Source organism: Anabas testudineus, chromosome 6 (assembly GCF_900324465.2).
Source record: "Anabas testudineus chromosome 6, fAnaTes1.2, whole genome shotgun sequence".
Taxonomy (NCBI): domain Eukaryota; kingdom Metazoa; phylum Chordata; class Actinopteri; order Anabantiformes; family Anabantidae; genus Anabas; species Anabas testudineus.
This window is the reverse complement of record NC_046615.1, coordinates 10,463,345-10,483,555: the sequence shown is the minus strand read 5'-3', so window position 1 is coordinate 10,483,555 and position 20,211 is coordinate 10,463,345. Positions and strand designations below refer to the sequence as shown.

Here is a 20,211-nt window from a genome sequence, read left to right as displayed (position 1 = left end):
CATCAAGACTGTAATTATATACAGTACTTATGTACTGTACATGTATAGGCCTATGTATCCACCACTGGTACAGTATTGTACTATAATCTATTTTTTAAGCCCAGAACTTGACAGAAGCAATGCTCTGAATACCAAAGTTTTGCAGGACAGATGCTAAAAGGCCTGTGTGGTCAAGGGCATTTGAGACTCACATCACCAAAAACACCAATACAACATGCTTACTACTATTTATTTAAAGTCTGTCATCTAGTGCAAGATAACCTAGCCATGTGCAGAATGGACAGTGCAGGAGCATGATGTCAACACAAAAAAAGAAAGAAAGCATAAACAGAACAACAAGATGAAGCAGAAATCTAAACTACAGCAAAACTTATCAATATGAAACAAAACAACAAAGCAGACATGAATGCTTTACATGAATGAAATATATTTTGTATTTGCTACAGTAAGGATGTAATTTAGATAAAAGCAATATGAAAATTACAATAATCCTGTAATATATACTACAGTAAAAGTTATAGATACTGTATACAGTAAATCTGACATTAACAGCACCATCCTGTTCATTATACAGCATCTGTAGAATCACTTTAAATGAAAAAGCATCAAAAATACTGTAAAATGATTTACAGGCACTTGCTGTCGTTTAAATAACAGTGGAGTACAAATAATTTGTTGCAGCAGATGAAATGTTGCTGCAATAATTTCTGGACATTTCTGTCCAAACATCAAGAGGTTAATTTCTCTGAACCCAGTTCATAGAATACCCCAGCTCAGGTCAACCATGGGTTCCCAGTGCGGTGTCCCTCCTCAGGGGCCTCTCCACTTTCACTGTTCTGGGGTCACATTCCAGCATCTCTCGGATCCAATCATCATCCAGCGCTCCCTCTATGAACTCCTCCAGACTTATGACAGCTACAGACATAACAGCAACATAGGGTGATGAGAGTTAAAAGCAAAAGACAGACTCACAGACAGATGCTGATGTCATTAGTAAGCAGGATTTTAATGTTCTTTAATAGTTGTGAAGTAGTGTGTCACACCTGTGCACCAGGATTTAGACATATTTTGGTAGCTACATTATGACTGTGTTGGTGTTTTTATCCATTGTTCTGTCCTAAAATAACACTGCACCACAATTTCAAGCAGAAAGGGAAAAATCTTTTTCTCACCATTATTGTCTTTATCTAATCGCAGAAATATCCTGTTAGTACATTCTTCAGCTGTGAGTGGGTTGGGTTTGGCTAAAGCAGTCGCTACGCTCATTTTATGAACAGCCTGCAAAAGAGGAAATAAACACCTGTTTAACTGACAGATGCAACATCTGTGGCGTCATCTCATGTTAGATAATCGGAACTTGCTTTGGATAGTGTCTATGTGGGACACAGCAGATGCGTGCACACACCCACACACACACACACACACACCTGCATTATCTCCAGCATTTCTTCTCTTGTAATGGCTCCATCTCTGTCTTTGTCATAGAGCTTGAAAGACCAGCGCAGTTTCTCCACAGCTGAACCTTCAATAAGCATGCTGATGGCCATGACATACTCTCTGAAATCCACCATCCCATCCTAAAGAAAAAAAAAACATTTTCTGATTAAGGGATTAAAAAAAAATCAAGAAAGGACATTGAAGGAGAATGACAATTATCATTCTTGTTAATGTTAATGCTGTAAGAAACGTATAGCATCCAGAATCATCAGAAACAGGGCGTATGGTGCTGTTGTCCGGAGTGTTTTGTTTACCCCATTATTGTCCAGTGTGCGGAATATTTGTTCGGCATACTCCGCAGACTCACTGCCCACTGTTCCATTGCAGAAATGCCGTTGAAACTCGTGAAGAGTGATCAGCCCACTTGGACATTCATTAATAAATTTTCTATTAAAAGAACAAATTAAAATATTGAAGAATAAATAAAAAATTATGTTATTGATGCAATACAGAGAAAAACCCCTAAAGGTGTGCTTGGACAGTGGGTGAGATTTGTAAAACGTAGAAGCATGCACTGCAAAATAACATGCAAAATGAGAATTAAGGTCAACTCATCCTCAGCCTGTGGAGATTACATGTTTGAAAGCTGTTTACACCCTGGGATCAGAGTGCTAAGTTAATTAGGCCAAATGACTTTGAACCACTCTACTACAGCATGGTAAAACAAAGCTAATCAGCAGTGTTACTCTTCAGTGGCAATGACGTTTAAATAGCACTTTTGCAGAAGAATAAGCGTGATCTGGATGACAAGAAATCTCCACATATAGCTATTAGCTGTGCGTAGTTACAGCAATAAAACAGGGATAAAGCCATTATTCTACAAACCCATACTAGTGCACACAGTAAAATAGAAAGAGGCAAATATTTGCAGTTTTCTTACTCGTTCCTCAGTTTCATAAAGGCTTTTTCTACCTGAACACACATAACAACAGCAACCCTTACTCTGTAGAAAATTTAAAAGCCAAATAAAAATCTTACCTGAACCATTCGTACAGCTCTGTAACATAAGACTTTCCTCCAATACAGGGGAGGGTAGCAGCTTGGCCCATTCTGTGAAGGAGCATCAGCTCTGGATTCCTCACTGACTTTATATACACAACAAATCCCAGCTTATAAAATGCTTTCTTTGCTTCAACCGCTACACCATCACATTTACAAATGAGTCAAAGCTAATCCCACCAGGAAGGTTGGAAGTGCACCAACTTAACTTTGGAAGGCAAATTAATTACTCAGTGAAGGCTACGGCTTCTCAAACTTCATGGAAGACGTAAGTGGCAATAGCATGAATTCAATGTAGCTTTTCACAATAAATAAATAAAATAAAAAATTTTATACTTCTGTTTGAGCAAAAAAACAGACAAAACAACAAACAAACAGCTATTTAATAACATACCAAATTCCTGTTTAGTAAACTAATATTTATTGACAACATGAAAAACTGGGAAGACAACCCAGACATGTTGATAGAACAAATACAGTAAGTGTTTTCTCTGTAGCACTATAATAAAACAAGAATGAACTTGGCAGGAAGTGTTACAGCAGGGGCTGTAAGAAGCTGCCGACTGCCCAATATGGGCCTAAAGGTCACTTCCCAAGCATAATCATGCAAAACATGATCAAAAACTGACAATGACACAAGACTACAACACATCAAATCAAAACATCACGATCCCTCGTTTACAAATCTAATGTTTTATTTCAAATGGAGACAGAAGCAAAATACACGGCCTCTCGGTTTTTCACTCAGTCACCACCAAATAAGCTGAAGGGAGAGCAATGTTCCAGCTCTCTGGGGAAATTACAGCTACAACAGTGCAATGTTTGAACAAGAAGAACGGGCACAAAAAAAAAAAATTATTAACACAAAATGAATTACAGAATGAATTTTTGCCTTTTGAAAAGGACCGACCTGCAACAATCGCAAAACTCTATAGCACTGCTAGATTGGTTAGGTAGTGAGTGCCAAAGTCAACATGTACAGCCCCTATTACATCTCTGAACAAGCTTCCACTTCATTCATGATGCATGAGTATCCTATGTTGTGTCAAGTTTAGTCAACGATACATTTAGCCCTCCTTTTGGTCTGCAGAGGTGCCAGGCAGGAGGCAGTCTCCAAAAGCAACACAGATTTATTGTGTGTCCTAGCAGACATGTCCAAAGGCACTTTGGACACAGACAGGAGTATCTTTGTCAGTTCAGCTGCTCATTCCACTGGCTCCTTGTTATTCAAGCATTAGGAGAGAAAAATATGGTATTCTTGGTGATTCACATCAACCTTTTCTATCCTTGAAAGTTCTTATTGGAAAATCCTCATAACAGTCCTTAAGAGATGCCTGGAAATCGTGGGCTGAGATACCAATATGAAAAAAAGCTTAAAAGCTGCACAGTTCCATATGGATGAGTGACAACACTGCTATATTTCGATGGATTGGTTCAGGTACTAATGAATGAGGGTAAGATGCAGATACACAAAACACCCCACAAAACATGATATTCTTAAGCATCTTGACTTTAAAAACATACAACCAAACAAAAGAATTCAACAAATTAAATCGTTAAGATGTAATGACATTGCTTTTTTATTGCACTCACTGTGACATGTGAGCAGTGTTTAACACTCTGGTAAAAGAACTGATTATGAAAATATAACATACACAGTAGTGTACATAGTATTAAATCAGGCCGTATCTCAAAACGCCTCAATTATTCTTTAATTTAGAATTTGTAGACTTTGCATTCATAACACAGAGAAATAGTTCCTTGATCATTTCAAACAGGGGAAGTGTACCATAGTACTGACACTTTTAAGCAAGTCAATACATTTATTAAACTGAAAAATAAGTAAAACATAATTTTAACCTTAACCTGCCAATGTTTTTACTCTTGTATGACAATAGTTTGACATATTTTGCTAGTAAAACCACAACCATAATTCCATCAACATACAAGGCTTTCACCAGTAATATATAGGTCATCACATGATAGCTATCAGTGTTGTACAATCTAACATGTGCAAAACAGGGGCAAATCAAAACTCAATATGAGGTAAATGGAAACAGGATCCATACGACTCAGTGACTCAATCAAGTTCTCACCAAATATATCACATGGCAGCACTGTGTCTGGAGTTTTTTGAGCCATGCATAACATGGGAGTGACAAAACGGACATACCTTAGTACTACAGACTTTATGGAATGATAGGTCTGCATAGCATAATCCCTTAATAAATGTATGTAGGTGCCTGACAACACTATGTTTCTTTGACAAGCACAAAAAACATCTTTTAAAAGACTGTCAGTGCACGAGATTACAAGAAAATGGAAAGAAAAAAACAACAGCTAAAGCTATGGCTTACCTGCAGGATAAATAAACAAGACAATACTTTTGAGAAAACGGACACATACTGTAGGTGAACAAGTACAGATTCATTACACCACATACCAATATGCAATATGCAGGCAAGCATGTAAAACTTGAACTGGAGGACAAAATACTCTAACAGTGTCACTGTTAGGTTTATATGGGGCATCTTTGTTTCCACCACTTCCTGAGTTGCTTCTACCATCAGACTCTCACCAGAGCTCAAATGCTGTTTGACGTAGCACTGTAATGCTCAAACATCAATAGGAGTTCGCAAAAATCTTTTACCAAAATTGTCTGCTGTCCAAAACATGAAGAAGAAATGTTTAATGTATTGAGCTATAGGACAAATAAAATCCAGGGCAGTGTATAGAAATGTACATACTAAAAATTGAAAATATACTTCCTATGCAAACTATCCCTTTAGGACAAATATGGCCTGAAGACACAGTGTTTGCAATCATAGCAAATGTACACATATACAATATGTTCAAGTCTGTGTACGAGAGGTCACTGGACTGTTTCCATGAAAAATGTTCAGATACTGACAAGAGAAAATCTCTGAGTGGCACATCACTAGGCGACTCTCAAAGTTAGAGGTTATGGAAGTGTGGTCTTCCGTGGTACACTGGCTACCTACGGTTTGGATCCTGAGGGGGTCACAGACATGGGCCAGGTGGTCAAAGGTGTCTTCCTCGCATTATAATTAATCATACAGTACCTAATCAAATTATGTTTTAAAACATGAAATCAATTCAGTGCAATTTTTTTTTTTGCATTGTCACTCCCCAACCTTTGTTCAAATGTAGGTGGAGGAGAGAAATATGACAGAATCCCGAGCCATCAAATGAATATCATGTCACTGGCATTTGTGGTCATGGGTTCTTCTACATGGTGAGGACTCTTCAGTTAAACAGAGGGTGACAGTAGATGTGAGGAAAGCAGTGAGAAACAGCGTTTCAGGGCTGGCAGACCGCTGTAAGGCTTTAGAGGCACATCCTCCTTCTGAAGAGGGAAAGCAGGTGTCCCTTATCGTCATCTGATTCTGCTCCCTGTTGGAGCAGCCACCCACAGATTACACAGCTTATGTGGAAAAAGGTAACCAATAAATAAAAACTAAAACTAAAAAAAAAAGAAAGAAAGAAAAAAAAAAAAAAGCAATTCATCTTGGAGGAGGCGTTCAAGCAGTTCCCATCATCCAGAAAAAAAAAAGGGATGGTCCAAGTGTATTTCAGTGTGCTACAGCGTCACACTGTAACAGCAGATTCTATAAAGACCAGTGCATCTCTTCAAAGTCCACAGCCTCGCCCAAGTTTGTGTCCGTCTCCAGGAGGCTCATGATCACTGCCATTGCTGCTTCATCATTGCTAAGACTGCTAAGCCCTGGTCCAACCACACTGTCCAGATCCAGCTGTGAATTCTCCCCTGTGGTGAGATGACGTGTCAGAGGAAGGAAAAACTAAGATAAACCTTGACAGTGATAAGACTATATATACAGTCCATTACTTTATTATGTAAACCTAAACAAACTAATACAATCCAATACACCAGTCCTACTATCAAATCTAATCTATCAAAGGTTATAAGATCTATATTTCAGAGTTGGTGGTGAAGTCATACTGAAGTGCATTCTATTGAGTTTTGCCCCACTATTTACACAAATAAGGGGCCCAAACAGCTATTATAAATAAGTTATATATTTTATTTCTATGCGCACCCATAATTGTGTCGCTTCCTGAGAATGCAGCTCCCTGGGGCTCATCTTCAGAGCTGGACTTTCCTGGCATCTCCATGTCTGTTGCTTCTCCATTTGGCACCTAAGATCAAAAGAGGAGAAAATTACAGCTCTGGCAGCAACAAGACATGAGGAAAAACAGAGGAAAGAATGACATCAGAGGTGGTGAAATTATGCCTTTCAGATGTAATAATTTACACTTCAGTATATAAAATACATGTAAAGCCAGACTCAGCTTGCAGAGTCAAAATGCCTGTCTGAAACATATGTTTTGGTACTATACTAAAAACATCTCCTGCATAATTTTATCACAAACATTTCTATTTAAGATAAAGATGAAGCTACACGGCTGTTGTTATCATCAGCTGCTGGATGAACACCAATAAAGTAGAGTTTTGTTATGGTATACAAAGTCTTCCCATTTGTTTGGTGCAAGACTAAATATAATTTTACAGCTGAATTCTGCTACATACTAAAAAACAACAAAACAAAAAACAAAACATCATATATATCTGCAGATACTTACATTGTTGCTGATTTGATTGTGAATTTGCGGCGACTTGTCCTGTGGTATACTGAATGGACTGACATTACCACTGGAAGGTGACGAGTTCATTCTAAAGCAACAAAGACACAGAGCAACTTAAAACTGCACCAATTAAGGCCTAAAACAACTGACACCCATATTAATTGTAGATAAATATCTATTACTAATACAAAGACAGGACATGTTTTATTGTTCTGAGGCCACACCTGTTGAAGTCCAGCAGTTCATTGGCAATCTGTGTCCCTATGCTTCCAGCATAAATCATAGTGCCAGGTGTGGTGGAGATGCCTGGTATAATTGGAAGGGACTTTTTGGGATCTTCTAACAGAAACAAAAAGTTACATGTGACAGAACAGAAAACATGTACATGTACAGTGAGCTATGCTTAAACAAGCATTGTTTAGCATTTTTGAGCCTAAATCATGTGAAATCAATAAGTTTTAACGTTTGTCATATTTAATTTTAACCGACTGACCTTCAGAAGTCTTGAAATTGCTTGACTGTTCAGACTTGTTTCCAGACCGACTTGCTCGGCTGTTATCATACCTTGTTATGGGATTGTTCATAATAATAATTAAAATATACCCATCTGAAGTACAAAGACATCTCATGCACAAACAAATTAAAGCATATACTCACGATATGACTGTATTAGTTGACACTATGTATTCTACTTCTTTGGTCCAGGGATTTACAAAACTAAACCACTGGCTTTGCAGAGTGACAAAAGAGCCATATTTTGTTTTGAACTTATAGCAGTTGGTCTCGACTTTCTCTTTACTCCGCAGCACTATGGAGGAAAAATATTGAGAATGAGTGAGAGGACTAAAGGGGAAACTAAAGGATCAGTGTCTCCTACCTAAGACAAAGAAAACAACAAGCATAAACATGAGAAACCAACCTTTCCTTGCTTAAGGAAAAACAAACTAAAACTCAATAAGTGCTGTACTTGTGCTTCAATGCTGCATCTACATTGTGAATAAAACATGATCTACACATAATTGAAAAATGTATAATGTTTGCAGGAATTGAAAAATGCTAATTGAGGATGCGAGACAACACGACAAAAATTTAATTTACCTTTTCGATGTCTATCAGCTAAATGTGGCAAGTCGTCCTGATGGAAGTACTCATAGCATGATGTCCCAAGTAATTCTTGGGGAAGGTAACCAAGAATAGTTGTTGCCCTGCAGAAGAAAAGGAAAAAGTGTCAATAGAGCAAGTTTATCGCTTTTGACATTTCAAATTCAGCTGATCAGTGTCACAGATGTCAGAAAGGTCAATAGAAGAAAAGTAAATTGATGATACAGTGCTACTTGAAAGTTTCTGAACCCTTCTTTTGAAGCAGTAAGGTGAACTAAACATTTGTTTAGGCTTGTTGTCTTGCTGCACAGATAGGTACCTTATCAATTTCCAGTAGAATTAGCTTGTACAATTCAGAATCACAGCCTAATTAACAATGGCCAGACATTTTTAGCCCAGAAGCAGCAAAGCAGATCCAGATCATGAAACAGATCTGTTTCACCAAATGTAAGCTTCCCAAGTCAAAATGTTCTACTTTGATCTGTCCACAGATAGCTTTCTGGCTTATACTAGGGAAACGGAGCAAACTGTGAATGGGCAGAACATTTTTTGCAGAGTATATGTGTCCTCGATGCAACAGCCATTCATTGTTCTCTGATGGTGTTTAGTTTCCTACCTGTTATCCTGGTGTACAGGAACATCTAGGAAAACCTCTTAGATTCACAGCTGATTGTCACTCGATAAAGAGACTATTTTAAGGGGTTCATGAACGCAACTACAAGCGCCACTGTACATAATGTTGACAAATCCATACATCACCATACAGCTATCCCCTTAGTTAAATTCATTTCTACCTCTGATCGACAAAGGTGAATTTCCCATCCATGGCGTAGCGTGTGATGAACTCTGTGGGTTTAACTCTGACTTCTCCATTAACCTGGGGAGATGAGTGGGAGTGGACGCGTCCCACCGCTACCAGGCAACTGAAGTGGGAGCTATCCTGCTTGTCTGCCTCCCCCTCCCCTTCTGCTCCCAGCTGACTAGTGGGCCAGCTGCGCATGTAGCCAGTACAATGAACTGTGCAGTACTTCTGCGACTCTGTAGGCACATGCAGACGGTGATCACATATGACCAACATGACACACACAAGCAAAATAGCTTTACTTTAGCTTTGTACCTGTAATCTGTTGTATAATTTAATTACCCTTTTTTTTGGAGGTGCTCGCCTGGAACTCCTTCTCCTCCACTTTGACAGAAATTTTGTTATACTTCATGCGGCAGAAGAAAGAACGCCGTGCACCTGAGCACAACCGTGCTGCACCAACTGGGAGGTCAGCTTGAACTTGCAGGCCGGCTGGGGACATGACAGGAGTGTTAAATGTGTGCTCGCTCTCTCTCTCAAACACACACACACACACACACAGGCACACAGAAATTATTATTTTACTTTTAGCATCTATTAGCCGTTCACGAGGGTATAATTCAGAAGCTGACAGCTGTTCCTTCACTTTTCCCATGTCCTTAGGGTGTATGTAATCAAACAGGCTCTGTCCAATCAGCTCCGCCTACAGGAAGAACAAAGAGCTTATCAAATTTGACCTAAACAAGGTTCCCAGGATAAAAAGATCTGTCAAAACCATCCTGCATTTAAAGCAACAAATGCGCTGACGAATAACAAACCTAACAAAACACACAGACTGTGGACTGTTGACTCAGGTACACACCAGATAATGCGTGGATCAGAGTCCAATTTAGAAATGGAACAGAAAAAGTGACACCTTGCTTCTTAAAGCTTAACTGAATGAGTGTACGTGTGCATTCTTACTCCAGTAGTAAAAAAACAAACTTTAGTTTCTATGCACCAACGTATTCATTTTCATAATCAAAGCAGTCATGTACCTCTGTTTTGACTTGACATTGAATTTTTTGAAGAACCTAAAAGATCAATGAAGATTTCAATGATCAATTAATGATATGCTAGTAGCACTAGCATATACCTTTCTGATTAAATTATTAGTTAATTAAATATAACACTTATAAGTTGTAATGGCATTTCTAAAGTGCACTTCAGCGCAGTGATGATGCCAAACATTGTTGGTGAATTCTTGAGTATTAACATTAGTGCCAGACAACATGACCCATCTGGTGTATCCCGAGTTTTATCATAAACAAGATGCTGCAGATACAGTAATACAAGTGTAAAAGCATTACCCGACTATAATTTAATATCTTCGTGACGGACTCTGAGACAAAAACTATTTTCCCACGATCACAGCCCACTACAAACAGGAACCCATCTGCAGCCTGCACAACAACAAAATAGAAAATATTGGAGAGTCAATGTGATAATATGGTCAAAACAAGTAAAAGACCACTCATTTTTAAAGATTATTTTTATATCTGAATGCATTTAATATATCTGTAGTTTAAAAATTCAGTTCAAATTCCGTTTTTTATTATGCTACTTTCTGTTAAAATGGTCAGGACAATAGAAAACACAGACATTCAAAGCATAGTAAGGTTATAACAATATCATAAACTACTAATAGTAAAACAAAAAGCCAAAGAAGTTTTCTCTGTTTCAAACACAATTTTTCACATTTCCAAATAGTTCATTTGGATATACATCAATCACAACATAGGATGCAATGGTGAATTAGGGTTAGCTGCAATGCACTGTGTGTTCTGACACGTGCCAATAATGGCCAGCATAAGATTTTTTCCATCCTGATCACTGTTCACCACAACATTAAATCCACCTGGTGGTTTTAATGTTGTGGTTCATCAGTGTAGATTCCATCTCTTAGTTCAAGTTTCCAACTAGTTTGTTTTAATTTTGTGCAATTTAAGAATAGTGGTAGAATGCACAAGTTTAAATGTGAGCCATATACTTTATCACACTACAAAAAAAAAAAAAAAAAGGAGAGAGAGAGAGAGAGAGAGAGAGAGAGAGAGAGAGAGAGAGAGAGAGAGAGAGAGAGAGAGAGAGAGAGAGAGAGAGAGAGAGAGAGAAAAGAAAAAGGCGGAACCATCACAAAGCCCCGACCTTAATCCAACAGGAAAAATGTGTGGACTGAACTGATAAAGCAGTTTCGAACAAAGAGGCCTATAAACCTGAGCTGGTTGCATGTGTTCTGACAGGAGAAATGTGCCAACAATTCCTGCAGAGTGTTGTGTGAAACCTGTGGAAGGATCGAGTTGATTCAAAATTCAAGTTCAGCTGAGTTTAGATGCTAATTTGTATAGAAACCTGCATACTGGGGATAGGTAGGGGATTAGATTAACATAATTTCCTCAGGTAGATTTCTCCTGGGGAACACCACATCCTCTGTCATGTGTATAATTAGTCATTTGATGAACATAAACATGGATTTACAGTAACCAGGTTTCTACAGTGTATAGAGATACAAGGTGGACATTGCGTAAAGCATAGGTTTATACACTGATCAGCAGCCTTTGAATAAAATGTTAATTAGATCCTTGAGGGACTGACAGTTGGCAAGCTTAGCTTTCTGTTAGAATTATTTAGCTGACACCTTTATTAACCTTAAAATTAAAAAACCTATTCTACTACTTTGGCTTCTCAAACTGTGGAAACATGAACTGTCAGCTTCTATCGTCTGTGTTTACCTTGAGGACAAGGTGTTTGAGCTCCTCGTCAGGAAGGAATGATGGCTTGTAGTTAGCTTCAGAAAAGGAACTTGCTGAACCTATAAACAAAAAAGATTATGAAATGTAATGATTAATATTAGAAATATTATTTAAAGGACAACCCTTTTTTAAATTAAACTATCCTATACTTAGTGATATATAATAATTGCACGTTTATTGTTGAAATCTAGCAAGATGGTGACGCCACTAAGAACACATCAGAAGTGGGGAGAAATGCAGTGTACAGGCACATTTTGGGGAATTCATGGACCTGTTTTTTGTGCTCCAAACTCAATTTTAATTATGTACCAAAGCATGCAACTCTTATTAACTAATGAAAATTCTAATTAATTGTCACTCGTTACCTTTTAGAGACTTGAGGTGCTGCACAGCCATTCTGAGCACAGTAAGTTTGTCCAGCTTACGGGACATGGGGTTACAAGTGGGGATCATGGCTGATAGCTTATCAATGAGGGTGTTCATTTTGTCCCGTCGCCTCTTCTCAATTTGGCTGTGTGGTTCCCTGCAGAGAAATCAATTAAGAAATTATTTAGGAGAGTAAAAGTAAATGTTTTACTGTAGTAGAGAACAACAACAACATTGGATATTTAACATCAATGCTACTATTTCAAGAACATTGCAATTGTATGTGTAGGTAAAAAAAAAAATCTACAGCTCACCTGAAGCATTTAATTTTGACATGTTGGTCCTCTTCATCTGACCTGTAGAGAACAGAAGCACTCATTTGACATGTACGTACACCAAGCAACAACTTGCTAAATAGACAGGTGAGCTTTGAAAAGTGCAGCCCTGCATATTTTTGCTTGAAAAAGGACTGAATGAAAATCGGTCCCTCATTTTAGGGTTAGGGTTAGGGTAGTACCTGATTTGGTCATCTTCCATATCTGCGTCAGGGATTGAAGCAGATTTTGAATCCCTAATAAGAAAAACAATGACTCTCAATATGAAATGTCTTTAATTTAGGTCAGGGGATTCATGAGACTGTCTTTAAGTCAAATCACACTCCTACTCACTGGTTGTCCATGCTGCCCTTGCGCTTTCGGGGCATCTCCAGGCTCAAGGACATGCCGGCAGCTGAGGATGGGGTCATCAGGCTGGGCAGAGAGACAGAACTGCTTTGGCTTTCCTCAACCAGCACATCCTCTGAAAGACAGAAGGCACTATGAGCTGCAACAGGTCATAAAGGGTGGGTACTTGCATTTTGTTTGTGCTTACCTTCCCATGCTCTACTACTTTTGCAAATCTGTCATGAAACGCTTATCAATACCCAGGTCTTGCCAGACCATGATGTTCTTATTAAGAGCCTTAAAGAAGAATTTACCACTCGTTGAAATATCACAATATAAATCAGAAAACCATATACTTGTTATATTGTCGATAAATAGCTTTAGCTACATATGAGAGTATTGACATTTCTGTTTGTTAATCAACTAATGCAGGTTCTGTCCTCATGCGTCACTCAGAAAGACAATCAGCAAGTGATTTCATGCACTTAGCTCCCCATGGCTCATGAGTGAAGAACCCAGAATTAATCGATTAACCACCTAATCCTTTAGGCCTCTGCATGCTGTCAGTACCTGAATAATATGTCTGGTACCTAGATGTCTTCATTTGATTGTGGGCATGTTTAGAGCTTAGGAAAACACCAATTTGCTGAGGCAAAGTTGTTGACAAGATTTACTGCCTTCTTCTCTGCATCTCCACGGCTGCTTGTCTATTCTGGTGAGATGTGGAGCTGTTATGTTATGTTACTTGGTCATGGACTCAAAAGTAGGTGAGCGTGTGTCTGGGGGAGACGTGGCACGAGACTCACCAACTACACAAGGTATCCATGGCACCTATTTTTAAACACAGCTCCGAGGCCATGTGACCCAAATTGCCATTAACAGATCAGCAACAGCCTGATTTTTAACGCAGCTTGTCCTGTCTAGATCTGTTGGATTATAAGGTTACAGAGAAGGCAATGAGATGACTGGGTATCAGGACAGACACACATCCCTCTGCCAACTCCCACAATCTCTTTCTCCAGCTCACATGTTCATTAACTGACTCATTCAATCATTCCTTGAATGAGTATGTGCTGCACTCAAATGGCAGCACGCCACGTAAAACCCACTCACATTATCACATAGTAATAACACCACAAGAAAAGGATCTGTTCATTTCTAAGTTAGATTAGATGCTTCACTTATTTCAACTTTATGCCACAACAGGCCACCAAAATAAGGTTTCTGGTGTGTATATTTATGCGACAACATTGCATGCACAACAGCAGTGACTGGGGGGAAAAAAGAGTGAGTGGTGTGGTCACACTAGATCATGAGCTGTGCCACACACCTTCACTGTTAATCTCTATCTCCCTTTACCACACACACACACACACACACGCACATACACGCACATACACGCACACACACACACACGCTTTTACCTAGAATCTAAAGAGACTGAGCCTAAACTTGACCACAACCACAATAACCATAGAGTTCACGCACAGACTCACAAAGCGTTTCATATTTTTCATAATCTCTGTGTTGATTAGTTCACATATGGTTGCAACAAATTGTCTGTTTAGAGCAAAACCAGCTCCATGCAAGTGAGGATGATCCACACCTAGCAATACAATGTAATTCAATGTTGTGGTGTTGGTAGTGTGGGTACTTTCTCTCCTGTTCGTTCATTCATTTTAACTTCAGTCATGCATTTTTAAGCCACTGTCTCTAGCTTAACTTCTGGTGTCTGTGTACACCTATACTGTGGCAGCACACTGTATTTACTTTCATGCACTACTCTACCACACTATCACACCGGTTTTGTTAAAACCACAGTAACCTCCTTCATCCATGCATCTATTTTGTTTGGTCACCTAAAGATTTAACGTTGGACTCCAAACACCTTCATTTAATATCCCTTGATTTCAGCTAAATAAACTCTTATGTCTCTTCAGTAGGTAAAGACGTGGTGAAGATGGCACAGCTAATATTAATGTTCATTAATGCTCCCATTAGTGCTAGCTAACATTAAGCTAGATCAGGGGATCCAGCCCCGGTCCTCAAGGCCCTCTGCCCTGCTTATTCAACTGTCCCAGCCCTTCACTGATTACCTGGATCAGGTGTGTTCTGCCAGTCAATCAGAAACTCGTAGGTACCATCTCAGATGAGTGTGGAGTAGGGGAAGACAAAGTGAGCTGGTGTCGTCCCGTTTCTGACTGACACAGCACACATCAGGGCCTTGCGGACCAGGTTTTGGGAACCCCTGCCTTAGATGAGCTGGGTCAACCGTTGGAGCGGACGACCACATAACGCTGGATACCGGGTTAGGCCTGCTAGACAGCAGCAAACACTGGTGCTGGTTTAACACGATGCTGGTATCGATTCTTTGGGAAACCGTGGACTAGTAAAGCGTTTAAAATGTGCACAATGACAAACTGTCATCGGCTGTAAAACCCCCTCTGACATGAACGTTACTGGCGACAGTTGCCCGGATAAACAGGCCGTGCTAAGCTAAGCTAACGCGCTTTAGTCGGTTGGGTTAACGTTAGCAGACACTGCAAATCACCTCCACGGTTAAAATGAAAATAAACACATCCCTAATGACAACTCGAAATAAAGCCATATTCTCAACAAACCTCCGGGCAGACGATAAACAACGCCGACCAGCGCTGCATAAACACCATAGATGGCGAGTTTGCTCTACTGATCTAGTGACCTAGTTTTGAAATAGCGCAAACTTACGGGCAGCCGGTGAAAAACAGATCCAACCGACTGCGGCCCTTCTCTTTTTCTAGTTCATCTCAACACCGCACACAAGCTGCGAGGAGTCGGCCACTGTTTAACCCCACATTCAAACAGATACTCCGTCCTTAGGGTTTCATTTACCTGCCGGTTCGCCTCCCGCTGTGTCACCGCCGCCAGCCGACACATTCCTGGCCGACATGGCTGGAGCAGGAGCCGGTGCGCTGGGGCCCAGGACTCCAATACATGGATGAGGCGGACGACAACTCCGAGATGTTGTTGTTAATAGGGCTGTTTTTTGTTTTTGTTTTGTTTTGTTTTTTGAGCCAACGATAAAAGCTGAAAACCGTACAAATGCAATTGTTTTGCTGGACGAAGAAAATCCTGGAGGAACAGCACAGAAGGCAGCGAGCGGAGAAATGGACAAATCGCGGAAGACGGTCTCCTCCTGTCGGTTCACAGGAGTCACAGCTGCTGTGGAAACAGATTCCCTCACTACAAACGGCTGATGCACTCTACATTACAAGTTAGTAGCTCAATGAATACAGTGTATTACAGCAAATATACATTATATTTATGTATTCCTTATTATTTTTTCCCTATTATTATTACACGGGTCTAAGAAATGTTATAATAAATAAGTGTTTTTCATGTTTATAATTGTTTTTATGTGATGGTTTTTCAAAAAAAAAAAAAAAAAAAATTGCAAGCAATTTTCCAAAAGATTCGTAAAATATAAAAAAAGCTGTTTAAAAACTTGCGTCATTGCGTCATCACGTCAGAAACTAATGAGAAGCTCAGTGCCCGTAGAGTGTCCTGACGTCACACGAAATCAAAGCCTGTAGAATGTCATGACGTCACACAAGATCAAAGCCACTTCTACACTTTAAGACCCTTAGTCTTTAGATCCCATCACTAGTCGATTTTCTGAGAGGACTTCTCTTTCACTGTTTTCCTAAAAGGTAAAGCAAGGTAAGGTATTTATCAGATTAATTTCTGCATTTCACAAAAATGGCATCGTATTCACGAAGAATGTACGTGTCAGAGGACACAGAAATGACTGCCCAAAGACCTGAAGAGCAGAATGGCAGCTGCACAACATGCAGGCAGCAAAACACAAAGCTCCTATCAAGGATAAGGGAGCTTGAGTTGAACTTGCAAAAAGTAACGGACAAGAAGGAGCGCTATAAAAAACTACATTTAGCTGCTCAGGACAAGATGACGGCGCAAAAAGAAGACATCAGAAACCTGAAGACAGCTGTACGAGACCTTGGTAATCAAATGGTCAAAGCTCAGCAACTAATACAGGGTAAAGATGAGGTAATAGCAAAACAAAAGAGTAAGATTGCTAATCTTCATTTTATTACAACAAAGGAACAACGCAAAGGCCAGCTGGAAGAGAAGATAGTAGGTGGTACACAGAATGTCAGGAAGGAATCCAGGACTTTGGCTGAAAATACCGAACAAGACAAGGAGCGAGTTGAGGACATTCTGGACTCTACATCTGTGGAGGCCAAAGATGAAAGCATCCTGGAGACTACACCTGTGGACAACACAGAGGGAAACATGCTGGACACTACACCTGTGGAGAACACAGAGGGAAACATACTGGAGACTACACCTGTGGAGAACACAGAGGGAAACATACTGGAGACTACACCTGTGGAGAACATAGGTGAGAGCATCCTGGAGACTACACCTGTGGAGAACATAGGTGAGAGCATCCTGGATACTACACCTGTGGAGAACACAGAGGGAAACATACTGGAGACTACACCTGTGGAGAACACAGAGGGAAACATACTGGAGACTACACCTGTGGAGAACATAGGTGAGAGCATCCTGGAGACTACACCTGTGGAGAACATAGGTGAGAGCATCCTGGATACTACACCTGTGGAGAACACAGAGGGAAGCATCCTGGAGACTACACCTGTGGAGAACACAGAGGGAAACATACTGGAGACTACACCTGTGGAGAACATAGGTGAGAGCATCCTGGAGACTACACCTGTGGAGAACATAGGTGAGAGCATCCTGGAGACTACACCTGTGGAGAACACAGAGGGAAACATACTGGAGACTACACCTGTGGAGAACACAGAGGGAAACATACTGGAGACTACACCTGTGGAGAACATAGGTGAGAGCATCCTGGAGACTACACCTGTGGAGAACATAGGTGAGAGCATCCTGGATACTACACCTGTGGAGAACACAGAGGAAACCATGCTGGAGATTACACCTTTTGAGAACATAGGTGAGAACATCCTGGAGATTACACCTTTTGAGAACATAGGTGAGAGCATCCTGGATACTACATATGTGGAGGACATAGGTGAGAGCATCCTGGACACTACACCTGTGGAGAACAGAAATGAGAACATTGTAGAGATTGCACCTACGGTGAACAGAGAAAAGATCCTGCTGGAGAGTGAGATAAGAACTCTGTTGGGAGAGATTGAAAATCTGAGGCAACAAAATTATGAGCTGCATTTCGATGTGAAACTCCTGAATGAAGAGAAAAACACCATTGGTGCCTATTTGACCCAACTTGAATCTGAGGAACACAAACTCCTGGCAGACAATCATAAACTGCAGCAAAAAAATCACGCTCTGCAGGATCATATAAAAATCATAAACGAGGAAAAAGAAAACCTAAGTGCCCGCATAGATCGACTTGACTCTCAGAGAAAGACATTGCTGGAAGCAAATGAAAGTCTCTGGGAAGAAAATCATGATCTACAGGAAAACATGAAAGTATTAAATGAAGCAAAAAAACTCTCCACTGACAATGAGGCCCAGCTTAAATCTCAGAGAAAGACACTCCTGGAAGACAATGAAAATCTGTCCTCAGAGGTACGTCACCTGCTGGAAACAGTAGAAATGAAAGAAGAAGAGCAACAAAACCTCAATAGGGCTTTGCAACAACTTCAGGACCTAGTGGAGAGGACCAGGCAAGTGGTCATTGAAAAAAATGAACATATATCAAAGCAAATGAAAAAAATTGCTCATATAAGGCAAACAACAGAAGAGCAATCTACCCTCATAAAGGACTTGAGACAGACAGTTCGTGACCTTAGGAGCCAGCAGGAGGAGAAGCAGGAGGAGGAGATACTAGCTGGCACACAGAATCTCAGTGAGGAATTAAGGACTTTCACTGAAAATACAGAACAACTGGACACACCTTCCACCCCCCAGCCTGAACAACAGGGTGCTGAGCGTTCATGGCGTTGGTTACCAAAGAAACTACTCAAAGCAGGTTTGTTTGCTGGCGTTGCCACTGTGGGTGTGGTTGCACTGGCCACCACCCTCAGTGCTAGCTGCTATGATTACGAACAATCCTGCCTGCTCAACTGTGCCTACCAGGCACTGGAGGCCTGCTGCAGCTACGAATTTCGGGTAAATCCTCCCTTTTAGCCAGGCAGGTAATAAAATCATTGGTGTACGGTGATGCAGCAGTTAGCACTGTCCCAGCAAGAATGTTCAGGATTCAAACCCTCTGAAGGAGGTTTTAAGATCTAAACCTTCTGAAGGAGGGTTTAAGATCTAAACCTTCTGAAGGAGGGTTTTGGATTCAAACCTTTTAAAAGAGGGTTTGAGATTTACACTCTTTTGCAGAGGGTGTAAATCTTAAACCTTCTGAAGGAGGGTTCAAGAACTTCTTGCTGTGACAGTGCTTTTTACTGCCTGCATCCTGGAGATTACACAGTGATGCAGCGGTTAGCACTGTCCCAGCAGGAATGTTCAGGATTCAAACCCCCTGAAGGAGGGTTTTGGATTCAAACCCCTTGAAGGAGGGTTTTGGATTCAAACCCCGTGAAGGAGGGTTTTGGATTCAAACCTTCTAAAAGAGGGTTTAAGATTTCTACCCTCTTTTAGAGGGTGTAAATCTTAGACCTTCTGAAGGAGGGTTCAAGAACTTCTTGCTGTGACAGTGCCTTTTACTACCTGCATCCTGGAGATTACACAGTGATGCAGCGGTTAGCACCGTCCCAGCAGGAATGTTCAGCATTCAAACCTTCTGAAGGAGGGTTTTGGATTCAAAACCCCTGAAGGAGGGTTTGGGCCTCAAACCTTCTAAAAGAGGGTTTGAGATTTACACTCTTTTGCAGAGGGTGTAAATCTTAAACCTTCTGAAAGAGGGTTCAAGAACTTCTTGCTGTGACAGTTTTACTGCCTGCATCCTGGAGATAACATCTCTCCCCGTATGCCTGTGGGTTTACCCCGAGAGCTCCGGATTCTCCCACAGACATTTAAATTAGCAAACATTTTAATAAAAAAATAAACAATAAAAACAAAATAAAAAATCTTTATGTGTCATGTGTCATTGCTATGGTGGTAAATCATTTTAAATATTTAACTAGTGTAAGACAAAACTCAGTGTCTCCCACTCATTCTCCTCCTTTAATTAGAAGAAGTCATGACACTTAATGTGAATGTTCAGTGGCAGTCTTTCTGAAATACCATCTCTGTATGTTTGTGCAACTTTTCCTACACTAGGGCACTTTAGTTGGCAACAGGATCCTTGCTGCGAACAACAGGAGATGTTACAAGCACACGTCTAATAGCTGATTGTTGTTCTGAAACAGCTGGGACCAAGATAGGCCTCACATTTAAAGGATTGAGGGATAATATTCTA

The 20,211-nt window shown here is 40.2% G+C and overlaps 2 protein-coding genes across 3 annotated transcripts; both read right to left on the bottom strand.

The window, feature by feature from the left end:
• Positions 1–545: 545 nt before the first annotated feature.
• si:ch211-245j22.3 (EF-hand domain-containing protein) lies at positions 546–2,546 on the bottom strand. Its single transcript, XM_026366444.1, has 5 exons — positions 2,476–2,546; positions 1,752–1,884; positions 1,428–1,577; positions 1,173–1,278; positions 546–915 (listed from the first exon to the last, which is right to left on the bottom strand). Exons 1-5 carry the CDS (start codon positions 2,544–2,546, stop codon positions 779–781), a joined length of 597 nt encoding a protein of 198 aa, XP_026222229.1. The 3' UTR covers positions 546–778.
• A 1,506-nt stretch (positions 2,547–4,052) lies between these two features.
• arntl2 (aryl hydrocarbon receptor nuclear translocator-like 2) lies at positions 4,053–15,771 on the bottom strand. Of its 2 annotated transcripts, none has more exons than XM_026365749.1 (17): positions 15,714–15,771; positions 12,849–12,978; positions 12,698–12,751; positions 12,495–12,536; positions 12,180–12,337; positions 11,794–11,873; positions 10,375–10,467; positions 9,611–9,728; positions 9,368–9,517; positions 9,018–9,261; positions 8,221–8,327; positions 7,780–7,930; positions 7,616–7,686; positions 7,347–7,461; positions 7,120–7,210; positions 6,576–6,675; positions 4,053–6,283 (listed from the first exon to the last, which is right to left on the bottom strand). In XM_026365749.1, exons 1-17 carry the CDS (start codon positions 15,769–15,771, stop codon positions 6,126–6,128), a joined length of 1,920 nt encoding a protein of 639 aa, XP_026221534.1. In that variant the 3' UTR covers positions 4,053–6,125. The 2 variants fall into 2 exon arrangements, with proteins under 2 accessions (XP_026221534.1, XP_026221535.1); XM_026365750.1 differs by having other exon boundaries at positions 6,126–6,283; positions 7,347–7,458.
• Between the last annotated feature and the right edge of the window lie 4,440 nt (positions 15,772–20,211).

Coding starts and splice junctions, on each gene's coding strand:
- si:ch211-245j22.3 (XM_026366444.1), bottom strand. CDS start 2,546: ATGGGCCAAGCTGCTACCCTCCCCTGTATTGGAGGAAAGTCTTATGTT. Junction 1,885..2,475: donor GAGCTGTACGAATGGTTCAG/GTAAGATTTTTA, acceptor TTCTTTTAATAG/AAAATTTATTAATGAATGTC. Junction 1,578..1,751: donor GCACACTGGACAATAATGGG/GTAAACAAAACA, acceptor TTTTTTCTTTAG/GATGGGATGGTGGATTTCAG.
- arntl2 (XM_026365749.1), bottom strand. CDS start 15,771: ATGTCGGCCAGGAATGTGTCGGCTGGCGGCGGTGACACAGCGGGAGGC. Junction 11,874..12,179: donor GCACCTCAAGTCTCTAAAAG/GTAACGAGTGAC, acceptor TTTTGTTTATAG/GTTCAGCAAGTTCCTTTTCT. Junction 6,676..7,119: donor ACAATCAAATCAGCAACAAT/GTAAGTATCTGC, acceptor TTTTGATCTTAG/GTGCCAAATGGAGAAGCAAC.